At 41.9% G+C, this 19,816-nt stretch overlaps 2 protein-coding genes across 5 annotated transcripts; both read left to right on the forward strand.

Moving 5' to 3' along the window:
- The first annotated feature begins 337 nt into the window (after positions 1–337).
- Positions 338–10,292, forward strand: LOC141463666 (serpin B6-like). Of its 2 annotated transcripts, none has more exons than XM_074146198.1 (8): positions 338–522; positions 2,759–2,873; positions 3,324–3,501; positions 4,506–4,643; positions 5,755–5,872; positions 6,103–6,245; positions 7,861–8,028; positions 9,009–10,292. In XM_074146198.1, exons 3-8 carry the CDS (start codon positions 3,334–3,336, stop codon positions 9,411–9,413), a joined length of 1,140 nt encoding a protein of 379 aa, XP_074002299.1. In that variant the 5' UTR covers positions 338–522; positions 2,759–2,873; positions 3,324–3,333; the 3' UTR covers positions 9,414–10,292. The 2 variants fall into 2 exon arrangements, with proteins under 2 accessions (XP_074002299.1, XP_074002300.1); XM_074146199.1 differs by having other exon boundaries at positions 497–630.
- Positions 10,293–12,157: 1,865 nt separating this feature from the next.
- LOC141463667 (leukocyte elastase inhibitor-like) lies at positions 12,158–19,562 on the forward strand. 3 transcript variants are annotated; one of them, XM_074146201.1, is made up of 7 exons: positions 12,158–12,325; positions 13,631–13,645; positions 14,519–14,656; positions 15,474–15,591; positions 16,191–16,333; positions 17,089–17,256; positions 17,995–19,562. In XM_074146201.1, exons 1-7 carry the CDS (start codon positions 12,158–12,160, stop codon positions 18,394–18,396), a joined length of 1,152 nt encoding a protein of 383 aa, XP_074002302.1. In that variant the 3' UTR covers positions 18,397–19,562. The 3 variants fall into 3 exon arrangements, with proteins under 3 accessions (XP_074002302.1, XP_074002303.1, XP_074002304.1); XM_074146202.1 differs by lacking the exon at positions 13,631–13,645 and adding an exon at positions 13,751–13,772 and having other exon boundaries at positions 14,538–14,656; XM_074146203.1 differs by lacking the exon at positions 13,631–13,645.
- The last annotated feature ends 254 nt before the right edge of the window (positions 19,563–19,816 follow it).

A 19,816-nucleotide genomic window follows, 5' to 3' on the forward strand; every position in this document is an offset into this window, starting at 1 on the left:
TCACTCCTATTCCCTTAAAAAAATAATTACAAAATACACATTTATAAGGGCAACTTGTCCTCCTCAGAGCCACAGGTACACGAGGCACAGGCCAAGCCCATATGGTCTCTGGCTGCTGCAACACCTCAATTTCATTCAAAGCAACCCCTGCTTCAAAAATAATTATTAATAATAATAACCCCTCACGGACTGGTGGTGTTTTCTGTCAGCTCCGCCACCAGAGGGAGGCAGAGGTGGAAAATCACCGGCTGCGGCGAGGCGAGGCCCGCCGAGGTATAAAAGCAGTGAGAGGGGTTGGAGACGCCCCCGTGGCGGTGGGCGGCGGCCATTTTCCCCCAGAGGCTGCGGCGCGTCGCCGCCGCCGTGACGGCAGCGGCCAAACGGCCATTTTGCCTAAAGCCCGGGGCGCGGCCGAGGAGGGGCCGAGCTTCCCCCATCCCTCTACCCCCAGCTCGGCAATGCTTCCGGGGGAAGGGAAGGAAGGGCTGGGTCTGGGAGGAGGGGAGCGCTGTGCCCGGCGGGGTGAGTGGGGCGGCTCCGCTGTCCGGCAGGTGTCGTTTTCTACAGGAAGCTTGCGGTTTTTTTCTTAAGAAAGCGGAGGCTGCATGGGGTCCTTCTATTATTTTTAGGGTTGGTGTCGTCCCCCCCCTTTCGTGGCGTGGTTTCCGCTTCTTGCCAGCGGGAGTCGCAGCGGTGCGTAGGGAATGCTTTCTATGTGTAGGAGTGAGGGGGGCACCGCGGAAATGTGGAGTCTTAACGTGTTTCATGGTGCGGAGGAGGGTCTTGTCCCTCCTTTTCTGTTCCCCAGCGCTACGCCCTGGCGAGTGCTGAGCCCTCGGCTTCTTGTGGCCGAGCGTACTGGGACGGCGACAGCTCTGCGGGGCTTATCCCTGCCCCTCTCCGCTCCTGCCGGGGCACAGGGGCCCGGACCCGGCGGTGGTGGGACCGCGGCGGGGCTTCGTCGCCCCCCCTGTCCCACCGCCTGCCCCTGGAGAGGCGCGAAGTGGGGGAGCCACCACCCACAGCTGTCGGAGATCTTACCCTGCAAGTGTTGTAACGTCACTCCCGGCTCTCCAGATCCTAAATAGCGCACCTTTCCCTCAAGAAAGCGCGGCGTGGGTTCAGGGAATGGGAAGAGGGATGTCTGTGCGGCGGACTGCAGCTTCCTGTGTGGAGATGGGCACCACCTGATGCTCATCACGCCGAGTTCCCCCGCTGACTGTGTTCGAAATAGTCGTCTTGTGGCTCCGCTGAGGCGAGATGAGGAGGCATCCGCATACAGCAGGCGCTAGTCTCTGTCATAGTCTTGGTGGGATGTATCTCCTGGGCCGCAGGCTGGAGGAGAGCGGCACCCTGCTCTGGCCGGGTTCCCCCATGGCAGAACTGGTAGCTGGGAGAGACGCTGCAGTGTGTATCGGCTGCTTAATCTGGATACAGCCTTCCTGTTTATAAAGACTGTCCTAAAGCATAGGTGTCTACTGCTGAGAATATATGCTTGAGAACCATAGTGAGAGCAATACACAGGGTAGGGGCATCCAGGAACACCCACACGAGTGCCTTAGCACTGACCTGCAGAGCCCATGGGGAGACCAGAATGAGGAATGATTTGTTGTGGGCAAATCCTCTATCACTGAGGGGTTTGTTGCAAAAAATTGACTGACGATTATGTGCTTGTATCATATGTTTCTTGGTTCCTTAGAATGCAGTCATTCTGTATTGTCTCTAAAACGACCCTGATCAGAAGGGTATTAGTTACGTTGCTATTCCTGAGCTGCGGAGAAAGTATGGATAACTGTAGAGATACAACTCCTAGCCTTGTCCTCTGGCTGTTGAAATATTACTTAAAATTTGGTTAAATGCACTGATTTTCAGGTAGGAAAAAAGTGAGTTGCTTCCTTTTGTCTGTAAATTCTTGTCTGTTGTGGAAGACCTACAAAAACTTTCTAGGTAATACTGTTTGCTGTTGTCACTATTCCTGTGCATTTTGATCTCCAGGTTAAAAAACCTTATTGCCAGCAATCTGACAGGTATTGGGACAGTTGGAAAGCCCTGGTCTTCGTTGTAACCAACATGAACTGAAAATACTAAGTGCCTCCTATTTGTGCTGTGAAGTCCATGTAGTTAAATTACTTGTTTCAGACAGAATTGGAGGATTGTTTTCATCTCAGCTTGCCTTTTTGTTTTAATCTTTTGGTTATGGGAGAAGAGAAACAGGAAAAACGTTACTACTGTTTATTGCAAAGCTACTAGAAAGAAATTTCCTTAGGTGGAAAACCACACATGCAGAAACTTGTTCTCTCCACCTATTGGTTTGAGATAATGAATTAGTTATATGAACTAGGTGTTGGTTTTGTATTTTGTGGCAACGTACCAACACAAGGCACTGCCTTAAGGGAAAAGCAGAACACAGAAACCTTTACTATCAGGTGATACCTTACGATGTCTGGTGATGCTTATCTGTGGTAAACTCAGCATTCTAGTATTTATTGCTACTTTTATAGGTGTGTGGTTTAATCTTAGGTTGGTTACCTACCTGTGTAGCTGATGTATGTAGAGTATGACGGGCATCAAGTTAGATATGTTCAAGTGTGCATCTACCATAAAGTTATCTATAAGCAGGTTTTTTTATTATGTGTGTTTCCGTGTTGTAGGCAATAAAATGGAACTGGAATGGACTTTGATTTTGCTTTGTACTACAGCAGGAAATTACAGTAATCGGTCATGCTGACCAAATAACTTTTTTCTTTTCTCTTTTAAGCTTGTAGATCAAGTCATTCTGCTGACTACTACCAGACTGGCTGTTAGGTTTAGAACAGAGTGCACACCTAAGAGTAAGCTGAAGGTAATTCTGAAGATATATAGACTTAGAGAAGGTAAGAGTTTCTAATTCTGCCATTCTGATGCCTAACTTTTTGCTCTGGTTTTCCCATAAAGGCAAATAATCGTCTTTGTGAAGTCAAAAGAGACTTGTTTTAATAAATCATAAAGAAAATGGTTTTGAATATAATAATCTCAAAAGATGTAATATTATTTACCCAGTGAAGAGTCCAATGACACCAGTGGGAATTGCTGTTTCTGTTACAGGTATGGGATTGAAATAGAAAAGCAAAAAAAAAAAAAAAATCCCTAAAATAACTTCTGTGCCTAGTGTGGGATTTAAGGTGCTTGTTCCACCAAATCAGTTTTTCAGTGAGTTGATAATTTTCCAGCCTAATTATGACACTTGCTGCATAGTTCATACTGGGAAATGTAGAAGATAGAAATAACTTACCAGTTTGTATTCAGATAAATTTGAACCGTTCTTTTTTTGTTTTATCTTCCAGTCTCTGAACCATGGATAGCCTCTGTGCAGCAAATACCACTTTTGCCCTCGACCTCTTAAGAAAGCTGTGTGAGAAAAAAAGTGGGCAGAATGTATTCTTTTCACCTTTTAGTATTTCTTCTGCTTTGTCTATGATTTTGCTGGGTTCAAAAGGTAACACTGAAGCCCAAATAGCAAAGGTATGTCTAAATAAACTTAGTGTATTAACAACAAATATGAACAACAAATCTGTATTATGGTTGTGTCCTGCACTTATGCTAAACTGTTATTGTCATTCTGGTCTCAGAGCAGAGGTCTTCCTTTGGTATGTATGTAAGCAGTACCTGTTTTTATAGGGGAAGCTTCCTTCAGTGTGAAATTAGGAGGTTCCTTGTTTTTGTTTTGTGGGTTTCTTGGGGTTTTTTTGAGATGGAGATCTTCCTTCAAGATGTCATAAAGACATACGTAGGGGTTTTTTTGTAGGTTTGATTTATCTCTAGCTGCATAATACTTTCTTCTGTCTTCTTTAGGTTTGATATCAGACTACATGTTTTGAAAATGTAGCCAGACACATAAAAAAAATAATTAAAAATCCACCCTGTATGCATGTAAAAATGCATTAATTTTTTTTAAACTTGCTCACGTGGCAAATACCACTCGGCATATTTTTGACATATGTAATTGACAGTATTAAATGCATAATTAGTCATTTTTGTTACTATGTTTGCCTCTTTTGCAAAGTGGAAGAGGTGTATAAACACACATTTTGTTTTCATTTAAATCTATAAAAGTTTCTCCAAAATTATATTATTGCCATACTTGGAGATATTTGAAACCTGTCTGGACATAGTCCTGGCCTACCATCTGTAGATGTCCCTGCTTGAGCAGGGAGGTTGTAGCAGATGACCTCTCGAGGTCCTTTCCAACCTCAACCGTTTTGTGATCCTCTAAGGCTTGGCTTGAGTGAAGGAAACTCAATACTGCTGACTCTTCACCAAATCTATTACTTGTACAACATCTGGGTGGGTGCATCATATCTGACTTGCACGATAAGCTCCAGATGGGAGGTGTGATGAAAGATCTTTTGGCTTCAAGTCACAGTTCTTAAACTCAAAAGTCATTTTAAAATAAAAAAATACTTGTGCTGAAGCAACTGTGTTTAGAGAAGGCATGGACTCCACTGAAGATGTTTATTTTTCTACAGGTGCTTTCTCTGAACAAAAGTGAGGATGCTCATAATGGGTATCAGTCACTTCTCTCTGAAATTAACGATCCAAACACCAAATATATACTGAGAACTGCTAACCGACTTTATGGAGAAAAGACGTTTGAGTTTCTCTCAGTAAGTAACAATTAAAGTTTGTGGTGGTTTTTAGTATAACGTACTTGCTACCTGTTTCCTTTGGAGGCCGAAGGCAGGCTTTGGGCTTTACTTTCCAAATTTTGTAGGCTGAGGCCTAGCAATGTGATGGATTGTGCCAAAGCTCAGTCTCTGAACTTTGTGGAGGAGCTCTTTTTAGATGGCTTAGGATCTGAAGGTGCAACTGGTGCAAATCACTGTAAAAGCCATCAAACACTAAATCTTCAGGGTTCCATGATCCATTCATTTTTGCTGTGGAAGAAATGATTGATGTATCTCTCTTCCCTTGTATGTGTAAATATGATAAAAAGAACTGTTATTGCTCTTCAGTATGGGCAGTATTTTGTAGTTTTTGTCATGTAAGTCATCCAGAGAACATGCTAAGAGGAGTACATGACTTAAGACTTTTCTTATCAGATGATTTAAATAAGGATGATAGGTACTGTTATACGTGTTTCTATAGATGGTTCCCTAGAAGCAATAAGATGTAAGCTGCTTTTTTTTTTTTTTCCCCCAGGGTGATTTACAGTGATTCTGTTTATAAAGAATGCTAGTGTTTCATTTGTCTAGTAGATAAAAATTACATGGAATGTACTCTAAAACTTTGCATCTGTGTAATAAAGATCTAACTATATTAAACCAGGGACAATTATGTGTTTTTTCTCTCTAAGAAAAGTCAGTTTCATCTCTGAACTAAAAGTATTCTATTAGTGTTCTAAAAGTTTAGTGAACTAAAAGTGTTCTAAAAGTCTGGGAGGTTTAACAATGAAATTTATGTAGAGAGAAGCTTACAAAATCATGTGTTCTCTCACTGAAGCGAAAAAAAAAAAAAAACAACCCCAAAAACTAGCCATGTAATTCTCAATTAAGTTGTGTAGAACTTCCTAGTGTAGTTGTTAAACAAGCCATTTAACTTAACATATGGTGGACAATTCCTAGTTTTAATAGGTGGTATAAAACGTAACTGAAACACGTCAGACAATGAAGGTGGGGAACAAAAGTGGGCAGATTTTCTTTGTATATTTAAAAATAATCTGTGGCTGAATGACAGTAAAATGCATTGCTAAAAAGCTGTTCTGAATGTCTATGTTAGTCATTTATAGAGTCAAGTCAGAAACTCTACCATGCTGGACTAGAACAGACTGACTTTGTGAATGCTTCAGAGGATTCCAGAAAACAAATAAATGGCTGGGTAGAGGAAAGGACTGAAGGTGAGTGTTTTGCAGAATGCCCTATTGTATTTAATGGCAGCCAGGGCTTGGCTAAACAGCTATTTCAAGATACAACATTGTGAATTAAAAGAACCCAAACATAGAGCTCTTGCTCTGTTTGGTACGTAATCATACAATTATGTATAGCGTATTAATTACAGAATATATACGATGTTAGGTAAGTTTGGCATGTATGTAATTATTAATTTTTTTTCCTATGTATCATAAAGGTAGAATTCAGAACCTGTTGGCAGAGGGGATTCTCAATTCACTGACCAGACTTGTGTTGGTGAATGCCATCTATTTCAAAGGCAACTGGGAAAAGCAGTTCAACAAAGAGAGTACAGCAGAAAGGCCATTTCATATTAACAAGGTATGATGTGTTAAAATGCTGATGATAACACTGTTACTCTGAAGTACTCTGAAATGAATACATTTAACTCATAACAAAAAAAAACATGCAAGCAGGGTTACCTTGGGTAGGCTGTATGAAATTCCTCATACCCCCTCCTTTAATATGAACACTCTCTGTGTAGTTTCTGTGAAGTTTCACACAATTTCTAGAAACTTCAATACAACAATTAGGTATTTCTTTTGTTTTGTCTCTTTTTTTTTTTTTTCCTTTACCCTTACTGTTTATTAGAGAAATAGCCCTCTATATAGTTAAAGAACTTAGAACTGGGGAGAAGAAAATGGTAGAGTGAAGCTGTCAGGCTATTTGAGAGTTATGAACAACTTCACAGAAGTCAGGGAACTTGATTATTTTAGCATAAAACTGGTGTGGATAAGACAAAAAAACATTCCTTTAGGTTGTAGGCAGAAAAGAGCACTTCTACATGCACAGGAACTTCTGAATGTAAGTCTTCTTTAGTCAATTATTATTATTTTAAGATCAGAGTCTTTGGAATCCAGGTAACTATTGGAGAAAGTTGTAAGGTTGGGGAATGCTGCCTTGGCTTACCCAAGGAAATTGCTTTTAGATTGGCAAACAACTGCACATCTCTTTCATTGTAAAACTAAATGGCTTAAGTTTTGTATTTTTATGCTACTAATGACTAGCTACTGGTGAGCTGCAGAAGTCTGTGAGTAGGCTCAAAGGAACAATTGGAAATCCCCTGAAGTTTTAAGCTAGTCTTTAACTGTCCAGCAGCAAAGATTAGCTTTAGCATTCCAGGAGCCTTTCCAGCATCCTGTGACATTTTCTGACTCTTGCACTTATGACTCACTGGATGATTTTCACATGCTGTGTGGCCTTTTTGCTTTTTCCATCCTTTTCATGTGTCATTGCTGCTGAAAAATAATTTCTGCCATATTTCCTGTAGGCATTGTTTCAATGGGCTTTATTTTAAAAACAAAAAATTACTTGCATGGTTATCTCATGAAGGTAAGGCAGAAAGCAATGAAACCCTTAACTGAAAAGGAGGAAATAATGATGTAAACAATAGTAGCTGATGCTCCATGGAAGGAGATAGCAGAGAATAAAATAAAGAAAAATATTTCCACTCCTTATTATCCATGTGACTTAAGAATTCGAAATAATGCTCTCTCTTTCTTGGCATTTTTAGTATCATCTTAAAATATTTTAATTCCTCTTTATTGTAGTGCTCGGAGCCACATGGACTACAAATGAAAATACCTATTTTAAAATTATTTTGTATTGATTTGAAGCAAGGAACATGGCCCCTGTGTCTTACTGACTCTGTTTAGTGGGTGTCATTTGCTCTTAAGTGAGCAAACTTACGTGTCATTACCCCTTTGCCTAAAAGGAAACATCACAGGCATTTCCACATTAGTAATTAAACACTTAAATCTCAGGGATCCTTACTTTGTGTCTCTTGCTTTACAAGACAGTGGTGGGGCTGCACTCTGTGGTGTGTTTAGTTCTCTTTAGCCAAATTCTAAAATGCCCTGAGTAACTGGATGCCTGCTTTGTATTTTGAGACAACGTACTAGCTCTGTACTAACTGGTGACATCTCTTTATTTTTAGAATGAGACCAAGCCTGTGCAGATGATGTTCAAGAAGGCTACGTTTAACATGACCTATATTGGGGACTTCAAGACTAAAATCCTAGAGCTCCCTTACGTTGGTAATGAACTCAGTATGATCATCCTGCTCCCCGATGCAATCCAGGATGAATCCACTGGTTTGGAAAGCGTAAGTTGACCTAAATACAAAGACAGTCTTATCCTTCCAGGGAAGAGTTTGATACTGCATATATACCTGCAGTTCAATTCCAAAGCTATTATGTCACTGGTGCTCAACACCAGCTGAAATATCCCACACCTCCCTGCCCCCCAATTGGTTGGCATGCCTTCTGTCACTACTGGTCATGCTGTGTGCTGCCCCCTTAGCCCAGGAACTTGGGAAGAAGACCCGACCCTCCTCGGGAGCAGAGGTTAGCTGTGGTTATGGTGAAAGCATAGTACGGTGAGCATCATCTAGGGTGAGAGGGGATTTGGGGGAGTGCTTAGAAAGTCCTGTAGCTTGTCCCATAGATGATCTGTGCTGAACAGCTGGCAGATTGTCTCTGGCCCACCACTGGGAAACAGGCTTACAGGAAAGTGTAGGATCTCTTCTTGTTGTGGAGGTATGATTCAAGTTTTGGCTAGTTCATGCTCTGGACAAGGAATTTATTAATAAGGCTTTCTAACACTGATTGCAAAAGGGCATTGTGAGCAGGCTTTTTCATCAGCCTGTCAAGCTGGAGGAGGATCTTGTGGTTAAGAGAAGAACTGAGTTCAGGTCCTTTGGGATATTGTCGTCAGTTCTTCTGTGCCTTTGCTTCTCATATTTAAAAATGTGTAAAAAAAAAAAAAAAACCAAACCCACAAAAAACTAAAACCAAAACAGACAAAAACTCCCAAACCCCACCAATCTAATGTGTTTATAAAAGTTACCTTGATGTGGAAGGGACTGATCCTTATTGTATTTACCAGAAGCATATGGGATTGACCTCAGCTGGGGCCATAGTCTCTAGCGAGAAGTATAACAACTTTTGGCTTGAGACCCTCTAAACCCTGGAAGAAAGATGTATGTTATGCACTACGTAAACACACAGAGTAATCACCACTTTAAGCTATGTAAAACTGGCTCTCTTCTCATTTTAACTATGTAACTTTGGGGTTTTGCTTTAGCTGGAAAGCGAACTTACGTATGAGAAGCTGATAGATTGGATCAATCCTGAAATGATGGACCCTACGGAGATAAGGGTGTCTTTACCCAGATTTAAACTGGAAGAAGATTACGATCTGAAACCCCTTCTGAGCAGCATGGGAATGCCCGACGCGTTTGACTTGGGGAAGTCAGACTTCTCAGGAATGTCAGCTGGCAATGAGCTGGTGCTCTCTGAAGTCGTTCACAAGTCCTTTGTGGAAGTCAATGAAGAAGGCACTGAAGCGGCAGCTGCCACGGCAGGAGTGATGATGTTGCGCTGTGCAAGGATCGTTCCAGAATTCACTGCTGATCATCCCTTCCTCTTCTTCATCCGGCACAACAAAACTTCCAGCATTTTGTTCTGTGGCAGATTTTGCTCTCCCTAAAAAGGAGGTGTCTTGGCAGAAGAGCCACCATTACACAATAATGTCCTGTTTCTTTAGAAAAAGGCTACTCTTTTTGCACTAATTGTCTCTTTCAAGTGTGCCTGAACTTCTGTGGTCTTCATCTCAGGCTCGACTAGAATAACAGGGCCACTTAGACATACACAGAAACTGCCGTTTACAGCAACTCTCTTGCCCTGTGCACCTGCGTGCAGAGGTCTCTCGCTTCTTGCTGACACAAGGAGCATCCCACTTGCTCAGTGAACGCTTTGGCTGTCCTTGTCCCCGTTGCACTTCACTTCTTGGTGGCCACCCCGCAGCTAGTCAGGCAGTGACATCTCCTGGGAAAGGAGGAAGTTGATTTTGTTTCTGACAAGCACATCCTCTAGCTCCCTTCCTTTTTTTTTTAATTCCAGAGTCATCCATTTGATGTCATTATATATTCCCTAGAGATGAAAGGAGGCTTTGGCGGTGTGTTCCCAGTGTTGCGAGGCAGCCTGACTAGGATTTTTCGGATAATAACTGGACAAGTGCTTAGGCAAGAATGGGAATAAAACCATGCCTTTGTACCAGCTGTCCTTACAGGGTGTTCAGGGGCTGAGGATCCTTGTTTCATCACCGCCGGACGCCTGGCTTTATTACGTGTCACCTAATCTATCAGTCCTTTTAACAAATAATGTAATCAAAGAGCATATGGTGCCTATGCAATATTTAAATGACAAAGCTTCAATTTTTTGCTATTCTTGTATATTTTTTCCTATTTGCAGCGTCTGAAACATGTTAGTTTAACTGTATAATACCAAAGACATAGCTGAAATAGCTTTCCTAAGGCAGTGATTTGTTCTGCTGTTCCTGACACAATAAAAGAACTGAAAGTGCTGTAGGGCTGTTCCTTTTTTTCAACTGTAAATGATGCTGCTTTTTAAAAAAAATTTGTATTATGCAGAAAACAGTTATTTCTTGACAGAATACAACCGCCTTTTGCGTAGCACCTTTGGAATTAATTGTTAAACGTGACCTTTTCTGAACGTGAAGTTTGGGGTGGTCCTTAACTCGGAGCCGTCACAGCGGAGGGGGCGAGGCCACGCGTTTGTCACCGGGCGGGACATCTTTTGCGTGCAGCGCCCAACCGAAGCTCGGAGCCGTCATCCAGGCCGTGCGAGGTTGCTCTAGGTTTTATTTTCCCCGGGAAATCCGGGTCTTCCCCCCACTTCGCTCCGCCCCGGCGGGGGCTCCGCCAGCCCCGGGGAGCTCCGAACCGCTCCGCGCCGGCCCGGGCAGGTAGGCAGGCTCGCTGGGGCGGGATGGGGCAATAACAGGAGGAAAAGCAGATTTTATTATTTTTTTTTTTTTCCCCCTTCCCCTCTGCCGGTACTGCCCCCGCGGCGGCCGGCCCTGGGGCGGGGGCTGCGGAAGGGCCGGCGGCAGCGGAACGCTTGCGGAGCGCGGCGGTTCGGTAACCGAAAGTAAAAATACTCGAGTTTGTGTTTGGGGTAGGTTTGGTTTGGTTTGTTCGCTGGTTTTTTGGTGGTTATTTTGGGGGGGCTTTTTTTAGCACAGAGCTAGGGAACAGTACGTTGCAAAGATGCAGGACGTTTGTCGGCTTGGCGGTGGAAGCAGACGGTGTTAATTCGCAATTCCTGTAGAAAGACTGTGCTGGAACTACCCAAATTCCGGTAGCTGGGTCTGGATAGTTCTTGCGACAGCATTACTGGGCTGCTGGCTGGGGGCAGATGCACAAATTCCTGTGTCTAAAATGAAACTCCTTGAGGAGGAAACAGGCTGGAAACTGCCAAATCCAAAAGTCCTGCTGCAGAGAGAAGCAGGAATCTGAGCTGGGCGAGCAGGAAGGTTTTCCAGCATGGAGTGGTACTGCCGGTAGCCCTTGGGTAGGTTTTGACACCTGACCCAGCCCTCCCACCGTTCTCCCCACCCCGCTCCAAGGGCCAAGACGTTAAGGGCATCTCACCAAAATGAATCACTGCTCCGGCGGCCCGGTGTCAGCCCTGAAGCTCTGTCTGTTCTGCACTTCCCTTCTGCCTTCACCAGCCGGTACGTTGCCTTCGGCTAGCCAAACCCCTGGGCTCTTGCCCATGCGCTTAGGGCTGCTCAGCCCCCTTGGGACTCAGGTGTGTTTGTAGCTGGCTGCTGCCTGCAGGTAGCTCGCTTGTTCTCGGCACAGCAGGCTGGTGAAGATAGTGGTGCTTTACACCACTGAAGGTAAGCCTGTACTTAAGCCTTTGGCAGGATTGACACCTTTTTGTGGCGTGGTTTATGCCATGAAGACAGGCAGCTTGCAGAAAGGTGTCTAAACCTCCCCGAGCAGTTACTGTGCGAGCTTTCCGTGCAGGATTTGGGTAGAAGATTTGGGGGGAAAGCTGTATGAGCGAGCTCTCTGGGGTGCACTGGGTCTGTGAGACTGAAAGACTGACTTGCAACCCTGCCAGCACATATGCTTCCTGTTTCAAGGTAGAGGGCAAGGAATTTTTTTAAATAATGTCTTTAAAGTTTGTGTGATAGGAAGGTTGGGATATACGATTTATGTGGGGAAAAAAAACGCTTTTTCAATGTGTCTGATTTTTTTTGAAGAAGAAGAAGATGCTCTGACAATTAAATTCTTGATGTTTCTGTACCCAGCTGCAACCAGATTAATTCAGACTCTACTCCGTGAGTCACGCAGGATTAGGTTGGTTTTTGATGAGTGTTTCCTGTAGTCCTTACTGTCTGTTTATTTTCCAGCTATAACCATGGAGAACCTGCGTAATGCCAACAGCAGATTTGCACTTGACCTGCTCAGAAGGTTCAATGAAGTCAACCCAACAGGAAATGTTTTCTTCTCCCCTGTCAGTGTCTCTGCCGCTCTGGCCATGGTCCTTTTAGGGGCCAAAGGTAACACAGAGGCACAGGTGCTGAAGGTTAGTGAAAAAAAACTCTCTTGTGCTTTATATTTTATTTACATGAAAAATTGTTGTTTTTTAGAGGAGGAAAAATGAAAGGAGGGTACTATTTTTATGTGCTCAGGACAAGATTTCTGTCAGGCTCGCTGAGTCTTCCTTGGGCTCTTTTTTGCAGTTACCTTCTGCCTGCCCTGCTCCAGAGCACTCTTTCCATATTTGCGATGGCCCCTGTTTCTCACTTAATTTCACTTACTAAGTTAATTGTTGAAGTATGAAACTAATTTCATTAATTAATCAGTCTCCATTTAAATTGATTGGAGTTTCCAGCAGCAAGGCCGTATTAGTTTTCGTGAGCCATTTTGACAAAGAACTATTTGTAGTTCTTGTATTTGTAATACAAGGTTACAAATGGTAAGCTTATTGCTAATAATACTGTGTATTTTGTAAGAAACACGATAATGATATATAGTTTTATATTTAAAACATGAGAAGTATGATAATACATGATGATGCTACTTAAGTATCAGTATGTTGGTAACAGGCACTCGGGTATCTTGGAGGAGCTGAGCACATATGCTTATTCTTACCATAGCCTTAAGTGAGGTTGCGATAGTTTTAAAAACACCTAATTACCAATTGCAAAAATGGTGTACATAGAAGTGTACCAGTTTCCCCTGAGGCCTCCTGGACTGAAAGGACTCGGTTGCTGTTATTTTTTCCCTTTGTTAGGCTAACACCCAGTAGTGCAAAAGGGCATATGAGACTTCTCGTTGCAGTCATCATCATGTATGTGCCTATGAATAATTTCACCTTTGTATTCTGGACTTTAGAAGGAACTGTTTTATACTGTTGAGGGGTGCTGTGCTTACTGACTAAGACAATAACATTGTTTTCTCACTACTTGTACAAACAGACTTTGAACATATATTTCATATAATCAAACTGACAACCCCGCCTAAGATAAACCTACTGACAGCAGAAATCATGCAAAAGGAACTTGGGGGGGAAAAAATGTGTCAGCGCAGTCACCTTCAATAATGCATGTTCCCATACCCTGGCTTTACTTACGAAACCATAGCTAATTAAGGCACAGTGACTGGTAACTGTCAAGGGATGTTTGCAAGCATATAGAAATTTGTTTCTGTGATCATAACCCTATTGTAAGTTGCCTCCGTGATGTTTTGCTCAGTAACTTGTATGCACAACATAGCTTGCAGTAACACAGGCAGCAAGATCTGACCAAAAACCCAGTGAGATAAAATGAGGGCTTTCCTTTGAATCCAGTGGCTGTTTCACACTGGGCTTCACTGCTGAGAAATACAGGATTTAAGTTTTAATGTGACTGTTCCTATTTTGGTCTAGTCTTCCCTCTCAGTGAGGTCTGGCAGCTCTCGCTGTCGTATCTGTAAGCCTTGGCTAGCCAGCTTGCCTCTGGCAAAGGAGGTACTAGTAGAGAGAGACTGCAGTAATGCATTTAAGATGATACAATTACATATATATAAAAGCAGTTATATTTTCATAAAACCATAAAAGATAATTGTTCTGAGTTTTCTTAAGACCTCGCCTTTCTTGAGTGCTCAGATAAGCCCTGTGCCAGATTTGATTGTATGTTCTGAAAAGCAGAACCCCAGGTTCCCTTGTGCCAAAGGGGGAAGCAAGAAAGGTGAAGTGTCTTTGTGGTATCATCTGTCTTTTCAGTTCCGCACCTGGGAATGAGTCCTTGTGCCCAGTGCCCCACGGGAGGGGAGGGGTGCAGACCTCACCCAGACGGGACCTGTGGGGTTATGATCAACAGCTTCAGCTGTGACTGCCTATAAACCAGGAGCTTAATACAAGCAGTGGATACAGGCAGTGTAGCACAATTTCATTCTTTGAGGTTTAGAGAAGTCTCTAAGCAGCTTTCAGCCTCTTTTCTCTTTCTTCAACCTACCTACCAGCTGATCAGACCCACCCTATAGATATACTGTATGTTCTTGGAGTCTCCTGTATGTACTGTATGTTCTTGGAGTCCCCTTCTTTGGAGATTTTCAAGACCCGCCTGGATGCAGTCCTGAGTAACATGCTCTAACATGCTCTGGGCAATCCTGCTTCAGCAGGGGAGTTGGACTAGATGATCTTTATGGTCCCTTCCAAGTCTAAAAATTCAGTGAAATTCAGTGAAATTCTTCAGAGACAGTATTAGCAGCAGCTTGTTCACTTCTTTTATTTCAGACGTTTCATTTTGACGAAGTTGCAGATGTTCATTCAAGATTTCAGGCTCTGACTACGGATATAAACAGAAGTGATGCTCCCTATCTCTTACGGCTTGCCAATCGGCTTTTTGGAGAGAAGTCCTACAAATTTTTGCCGGTATGCTGGTGCAGATCGTGACGGTGTGGTGGAACCTGGTGGGAAAATGCAGCTATTTGACTATTTATGAAATAGAAATATTTCTAGGCTTATTTCTAAATGTTACTGGGCAGTCAACAAAAGCGTTGCATACGTGCATGTGCATTTCCATACCCGTAGACATGTGTGCATCTCACCTAACCAACGTTACACAGCAAATCCTTTTCATTGCTTGTTTGGTTCTGCTGCTCTTGGGCTCAAGAGAAAAATTACTTGTCCAGGCTCTTAGTTTAGAGTAACTATCATAACATCCCACTCTGTTGCAACCAGCTTTGTAGGATGCAACCAGCTCTGTGTCTGTTGCAATCATCTTTTTAGGATTTTCATTGGTCTAGTACCACATTGCTTAAATATTTTTGAAAACGCTGTATTTATTTGGGAGGGGATGCCCAACATGTCTAAACAACATGCCTCTTCACCAGTGAATTATACCTTTGTGTGTACCTGGGTTGCTATTTTTATCCCTCTTCAGCTCTTTCGGAGAGTTTTGTTTTATTCTAGCTGTGCTTGAGCCTGTTTCAGGAGAATGACAGGTAAATATTGCAACACCTGCAGTAAGCACCCCATCAGCTCTATATGTGACAGGTGTACTATGAGACTTACTCTGAGAAGAGTTAAAAAGCCCAACCCAACCCCAGAACACCCCCAGGCAGTGCACTGTTAAAACCCCACCTCAGATCGGGTGATAATCTGTTTGACATGCACCTTATCTACATCATAAAGAAATGTTTTCTTATCTGCATGCACTGAAAGCTATTCTTATTGTTCCAAAATCTAGGATTTCCTGACTAATACTCAGAAATTATATGGAGCTGATTTGGCTGCAGTTGATTTTCTTCAGGCTTGTGAGGAAGCCAGGAAAGAAATTAACCAGTGGGTAGAGGAGAAAACTGAAGGTAAACTACTTTGGTTAATAAAGTAATGGGCTGTGTTTCGTAATTTGGGAGTCAGAGTAGGCTTTATTTCCTGCCACCTTTAGAACAATTTAATTTTGTCCAGGGATATTCACTTGATGCATTGACAGAACCAGAAAATACTTAAGCAAGAGTTTAAACAGTACCATAAGTCCTGAGACTTTTCCATTATTTGTGTTCAGGCTGATGAGTGCAGGAGAGATGACTTATGTTTAGGCATCATATCAGTTTTATACTCACGAGTTGGAGAACTTGTTTCAGACAGTCCCTGTCCATATTGTATATATATTTCTAAACCCAGTAATCCTAAATGTGTTTTCTAGTTCTTGTATGAGGAGTCATATGTGACAGTTGAAGCTAAAAATATTACAGTTTCATCAAATTACTATTTATCAAAAGTTACAGTAGTGTGTCCTATCAAAAAGTATGGTGAAGTAAAGAGACAGGTACTGAAACACACTTTCTTACTTGCTTATAGTTGTAGTATTTCTATGGCATCAGTTTCTCCATGTATGTTTTATATGTCATTATCTTATTAAAAGATTTTGTTGTGACTTTTTTTTTTTGTGCCTCCTCTGAAGGTAAAATCCCTAATCTGCTGTCTGAAGGCTCAGTTGATAATGCAACCAGGCTCGTACTGGTGAATGCTATTTATTTCAAAGGGAACTGGGCAGAGAAATTTAAAGAAGCTGACACCACTGACATGCCGTTTCGGTTAAATAAGGTAATACAGATATGTCTTGGTAGTATATATAACGAAAAGTTCAAATAATATAGGTGCTAAAGTGAAGTTCTGCTTACAGATAGAATGATAAAAAACCCACGAAGTCTTGCATGAATGTTTTCAGTTCACCCAAAGGGTTTTTTATCAATTTCAGTAGTTTTCTGTATTCAGCAAGCTATTTGTTCTCTCACTTACTGGTATAGCATCAGAGACAATTCTCACGTATAGATTTAGGACCCTGCTGGTACCTGGCAGTTTCTGTCTGCTACCAGTTTCAGCTGCTATGAACCGTGCCTGCTTGTGATGGTGGGTAAACAGTATTAAAGTGATTGCATATTGTGGTTAAGCCCCATTTTCTTGTTCTATATTCTGCTTATGTGAGCAGCTTTACGAGAGAGTGTACAGTCATCTGCTTTATGCTGAACAGAGTTGATCTTTGTTGACTTTTAATGCTGTCGTTTTTGGGGCTAGAACAATATAAAGGTACAGCAACTCAAAGAAGTTGTTTCGGTTTCTGCAAGGACTGTGGTGTAGAAGGTAAAAGAGAACCAAATATAATACGAACACATTATGTCTTGAGAAGAAACTGTTATTAAACAGGCAGTCAGGAGCCTGATGAAGGCAGTTTTGTAATCACCTGATATAATGGAGGAGAAGTTTTTGCAAGAAAGCAATTTTTAACTTACTTGTTTCCTATCAGTACTTAAAATTAGTATTTTCTTAACTTTTACTTTTGATACCTCGTGTCCATCCAGAATGAAAGAAAGACGGTGAAAATGATGTATCAGAAAAAGAAATTCCGTTTTGGGTATATCCCTGAAGAGAAGTTGCGTGTTTTAGAGCTGCCTTACGATGGAAGAGAACTTAGTATGATCATCCTGTTACCTGATGACATTGAAGACGACTCCACTGGACTGCAGAAGGTGACCCACCTAAGCTAATGCAGTTATTTAATGGATAAGTGCAACCACTCAAAATTAAAGCCTTAATGAACCCATGTTCTCAGAGCCCCATATCTACCAAAGCATTTTTTTAGACAGTGCTCTGCTAGCACTGCAGTGAAGAATACGTGCGCGTGCTGCATCAGGAAGAGAAGTTGTATCCTGGTTTTGAGGCTTGTGTTCACGTGCCCTTGGGCTAGCTGAACTCAGCCATGAGGGAGACTGGGAAAACAAAGTTAACTATGAGAATTATCTTGCCTTGCCATCTTTAATGACAGAACTTCTCTTTCATTACCCTTGGAAGTATTTTCGTAGCCTTAAAGTAGTGAGACTGTTTTTCATTAAATGGCCGGGAACACATCCGCTTCTTTGAGCTCTCTGATGATTGATTTTGTTACTTTTTTTTAATTATGTAATTGCATTAGTTAGATTAAACAGTAAGAATGGGTTTAGTTGCTATCAGTGCATGTTTTTCCCTTCTGTACGTTGCAGCAAGAAGCAAATGTCTGCATTACTTTGTAAAGTAAAAACGGCACTGACTCAACTTGATTTTAATAACGTTTGTTTAATCTATATGGAGCTATAAAAGATATGGGTATGGTCATTTTTGTATAGTTGCTTTACAGTTGTAGAGTGCTTTATAAAGCCTTGTAAATGTTACTGAAAATGAAGTATTTCTGCACTGGTGATGCGTAATGATCCTTGTCTCTTTCATTCTAGCTGGAAAAGCAGCTTACCTTAGAGAAGCTCCAGGAATGGACACGTCCAGAGCATCTGTATTCCACTGATGTTCATGTGCATTTGCCAAAGTTTAAGCTAGAAGAAAGCTATGACCTTAAATCAGATTTAGCTGCTATGGGCTTGTTGGATGTATTTGACGGCAGCAAGGCTGACTTGTCAGGAATATCAGGGGCACGCGACCTCTTCCTCTCTAAAATTGTCCACAAGGCTTTTGTAGAAGTGAACGAGGAAGGCACAGAAGCGGCAGCTGCCACTGCTGGCATTGCTATGCTCTGCATGGTTATGGAAGAGGATTTCAATGCTGACCATCCTTTCCTTTTCTTTATTCGCCACAACCCAACGCAAAGCATACTTTTCCTCGGCAGATATGCTTCTCCATAAAAGAGAACTCAGCACTTGCAGACCAGTTCCTGCTGTAGTCAATGAACGCTTTGCTCCTGAATGAGTTGTATTCTGATGTAGGAAGTTAATGCTCCTGCCTTGAGTTCCTAGTAGGTTGGAATGAGAGTCTGCCTTTCCCATTAAAATAATCCCAGAAAAACTGAGGAGAAATTTATTTTTCTTTCTTGAGATTGATATAATCTTTAATAACTGGGAAAATCTTAACTGGAGGCAGAAGAAGTCTTTTGAAATTGGACTAGAAATACTCTGGGAAGAAATTTGTGCCTTCTATAGCACAGGATCACCCTGTACGCGTCCTTGCATGGGTTTCTCTGTGTTGACAGCCCCCTGTTGTGATAACTTAAAATAATCCAGCCATTCCCTATGCACGTATACTAGGATGTTCTTGCAAAGGTATTCCTCCCTGAAGTCTTGCTTTTCAAAGCTATCTTAATAAAATACTTGTGGGCACCAAAAGGCATGTTCCTGAACAGCTGAGTTTACCCATTTCTGTCCTGAACTAGAAGGTCAGATAACATTTGTTTAGAGACATTTATTAATAGAGAAAGGATTAGGCTATTTAAACAAAAGTAACCCCTTCCAGTCATTAGCCAAAAAACTTGCAGGTTTTGAATGATGATGAGGAGAAGAAATTAATTACAAATTCAGGTGACATGTTTAAAGAGGATTTTTAAAATATATAGTCTGGTGCCATTTTAGTTACTGAGGATGTGAAAGTGCGTCAGGACTTAGACATTTTAGGTGCTTGCAGCTAACGGATGCCTTTCTGCAAGTTCAGAATCTTTCAATATGACATTAGATTCTGGCCAGAATCTGTGTGATCCTCAAAAAATACTTCAGCTTCCCAGAGGATGACTGTGTATGATCTGCAGTAAATATTGGATATGTCTTCATGTACTTTATGTATTCAACATTTATAGAGCTGACTTCCACTACCTCTTTATACACAAAAGCCTTATGCCTGAAAGCCACTGTGATTACATACTGTTAGTGTTCTGTGTTTATTTCTGGAGGTTATTTTCTTGTGTATATCTTGGGTACTGTAATGTTTACCTTTACAACCTCAGTTTTAAGTGGTACAATTTCTGTAATTGCAAACTGTATATTGATTTTGTCTCTAAGCAACAAATAAAAATCTTTTTCTTAAACTTGTGTTCAAAATGGAAATTTCTGCAGAGAGTTTAGTATTTCAGAGTACAAAAATAACTGTCTGTCTGAAGGCTGGTTCCATACAAAACCACTGGTGCAGCAGGTGTGATCAGCTGCGTGAAGTCCTTGGCCTGTTCAGAGTAGGTGAAAATACTGAAAAACAAATTACTCAGTAGAAGAGGTGATTGCGTGAACCGTCAGCTTCCCCTGCTCGGTGTAATGACCGCAGCTGCAAGCACCCACAGGGAAG

The sequence above is a fragment of the Numenius arquata genome, chromosome 4, assembly GCF_964106895.1.
Source record: "Numenius arquata chromosome 4, bNumArq3.hap1.1, whole genome shotgun sequence".
NCBI lineage: Eukaryota > Metazoa > Chordata > Aves > Charadriiformes > Scolopacidae > Numenius > Numenius arquata.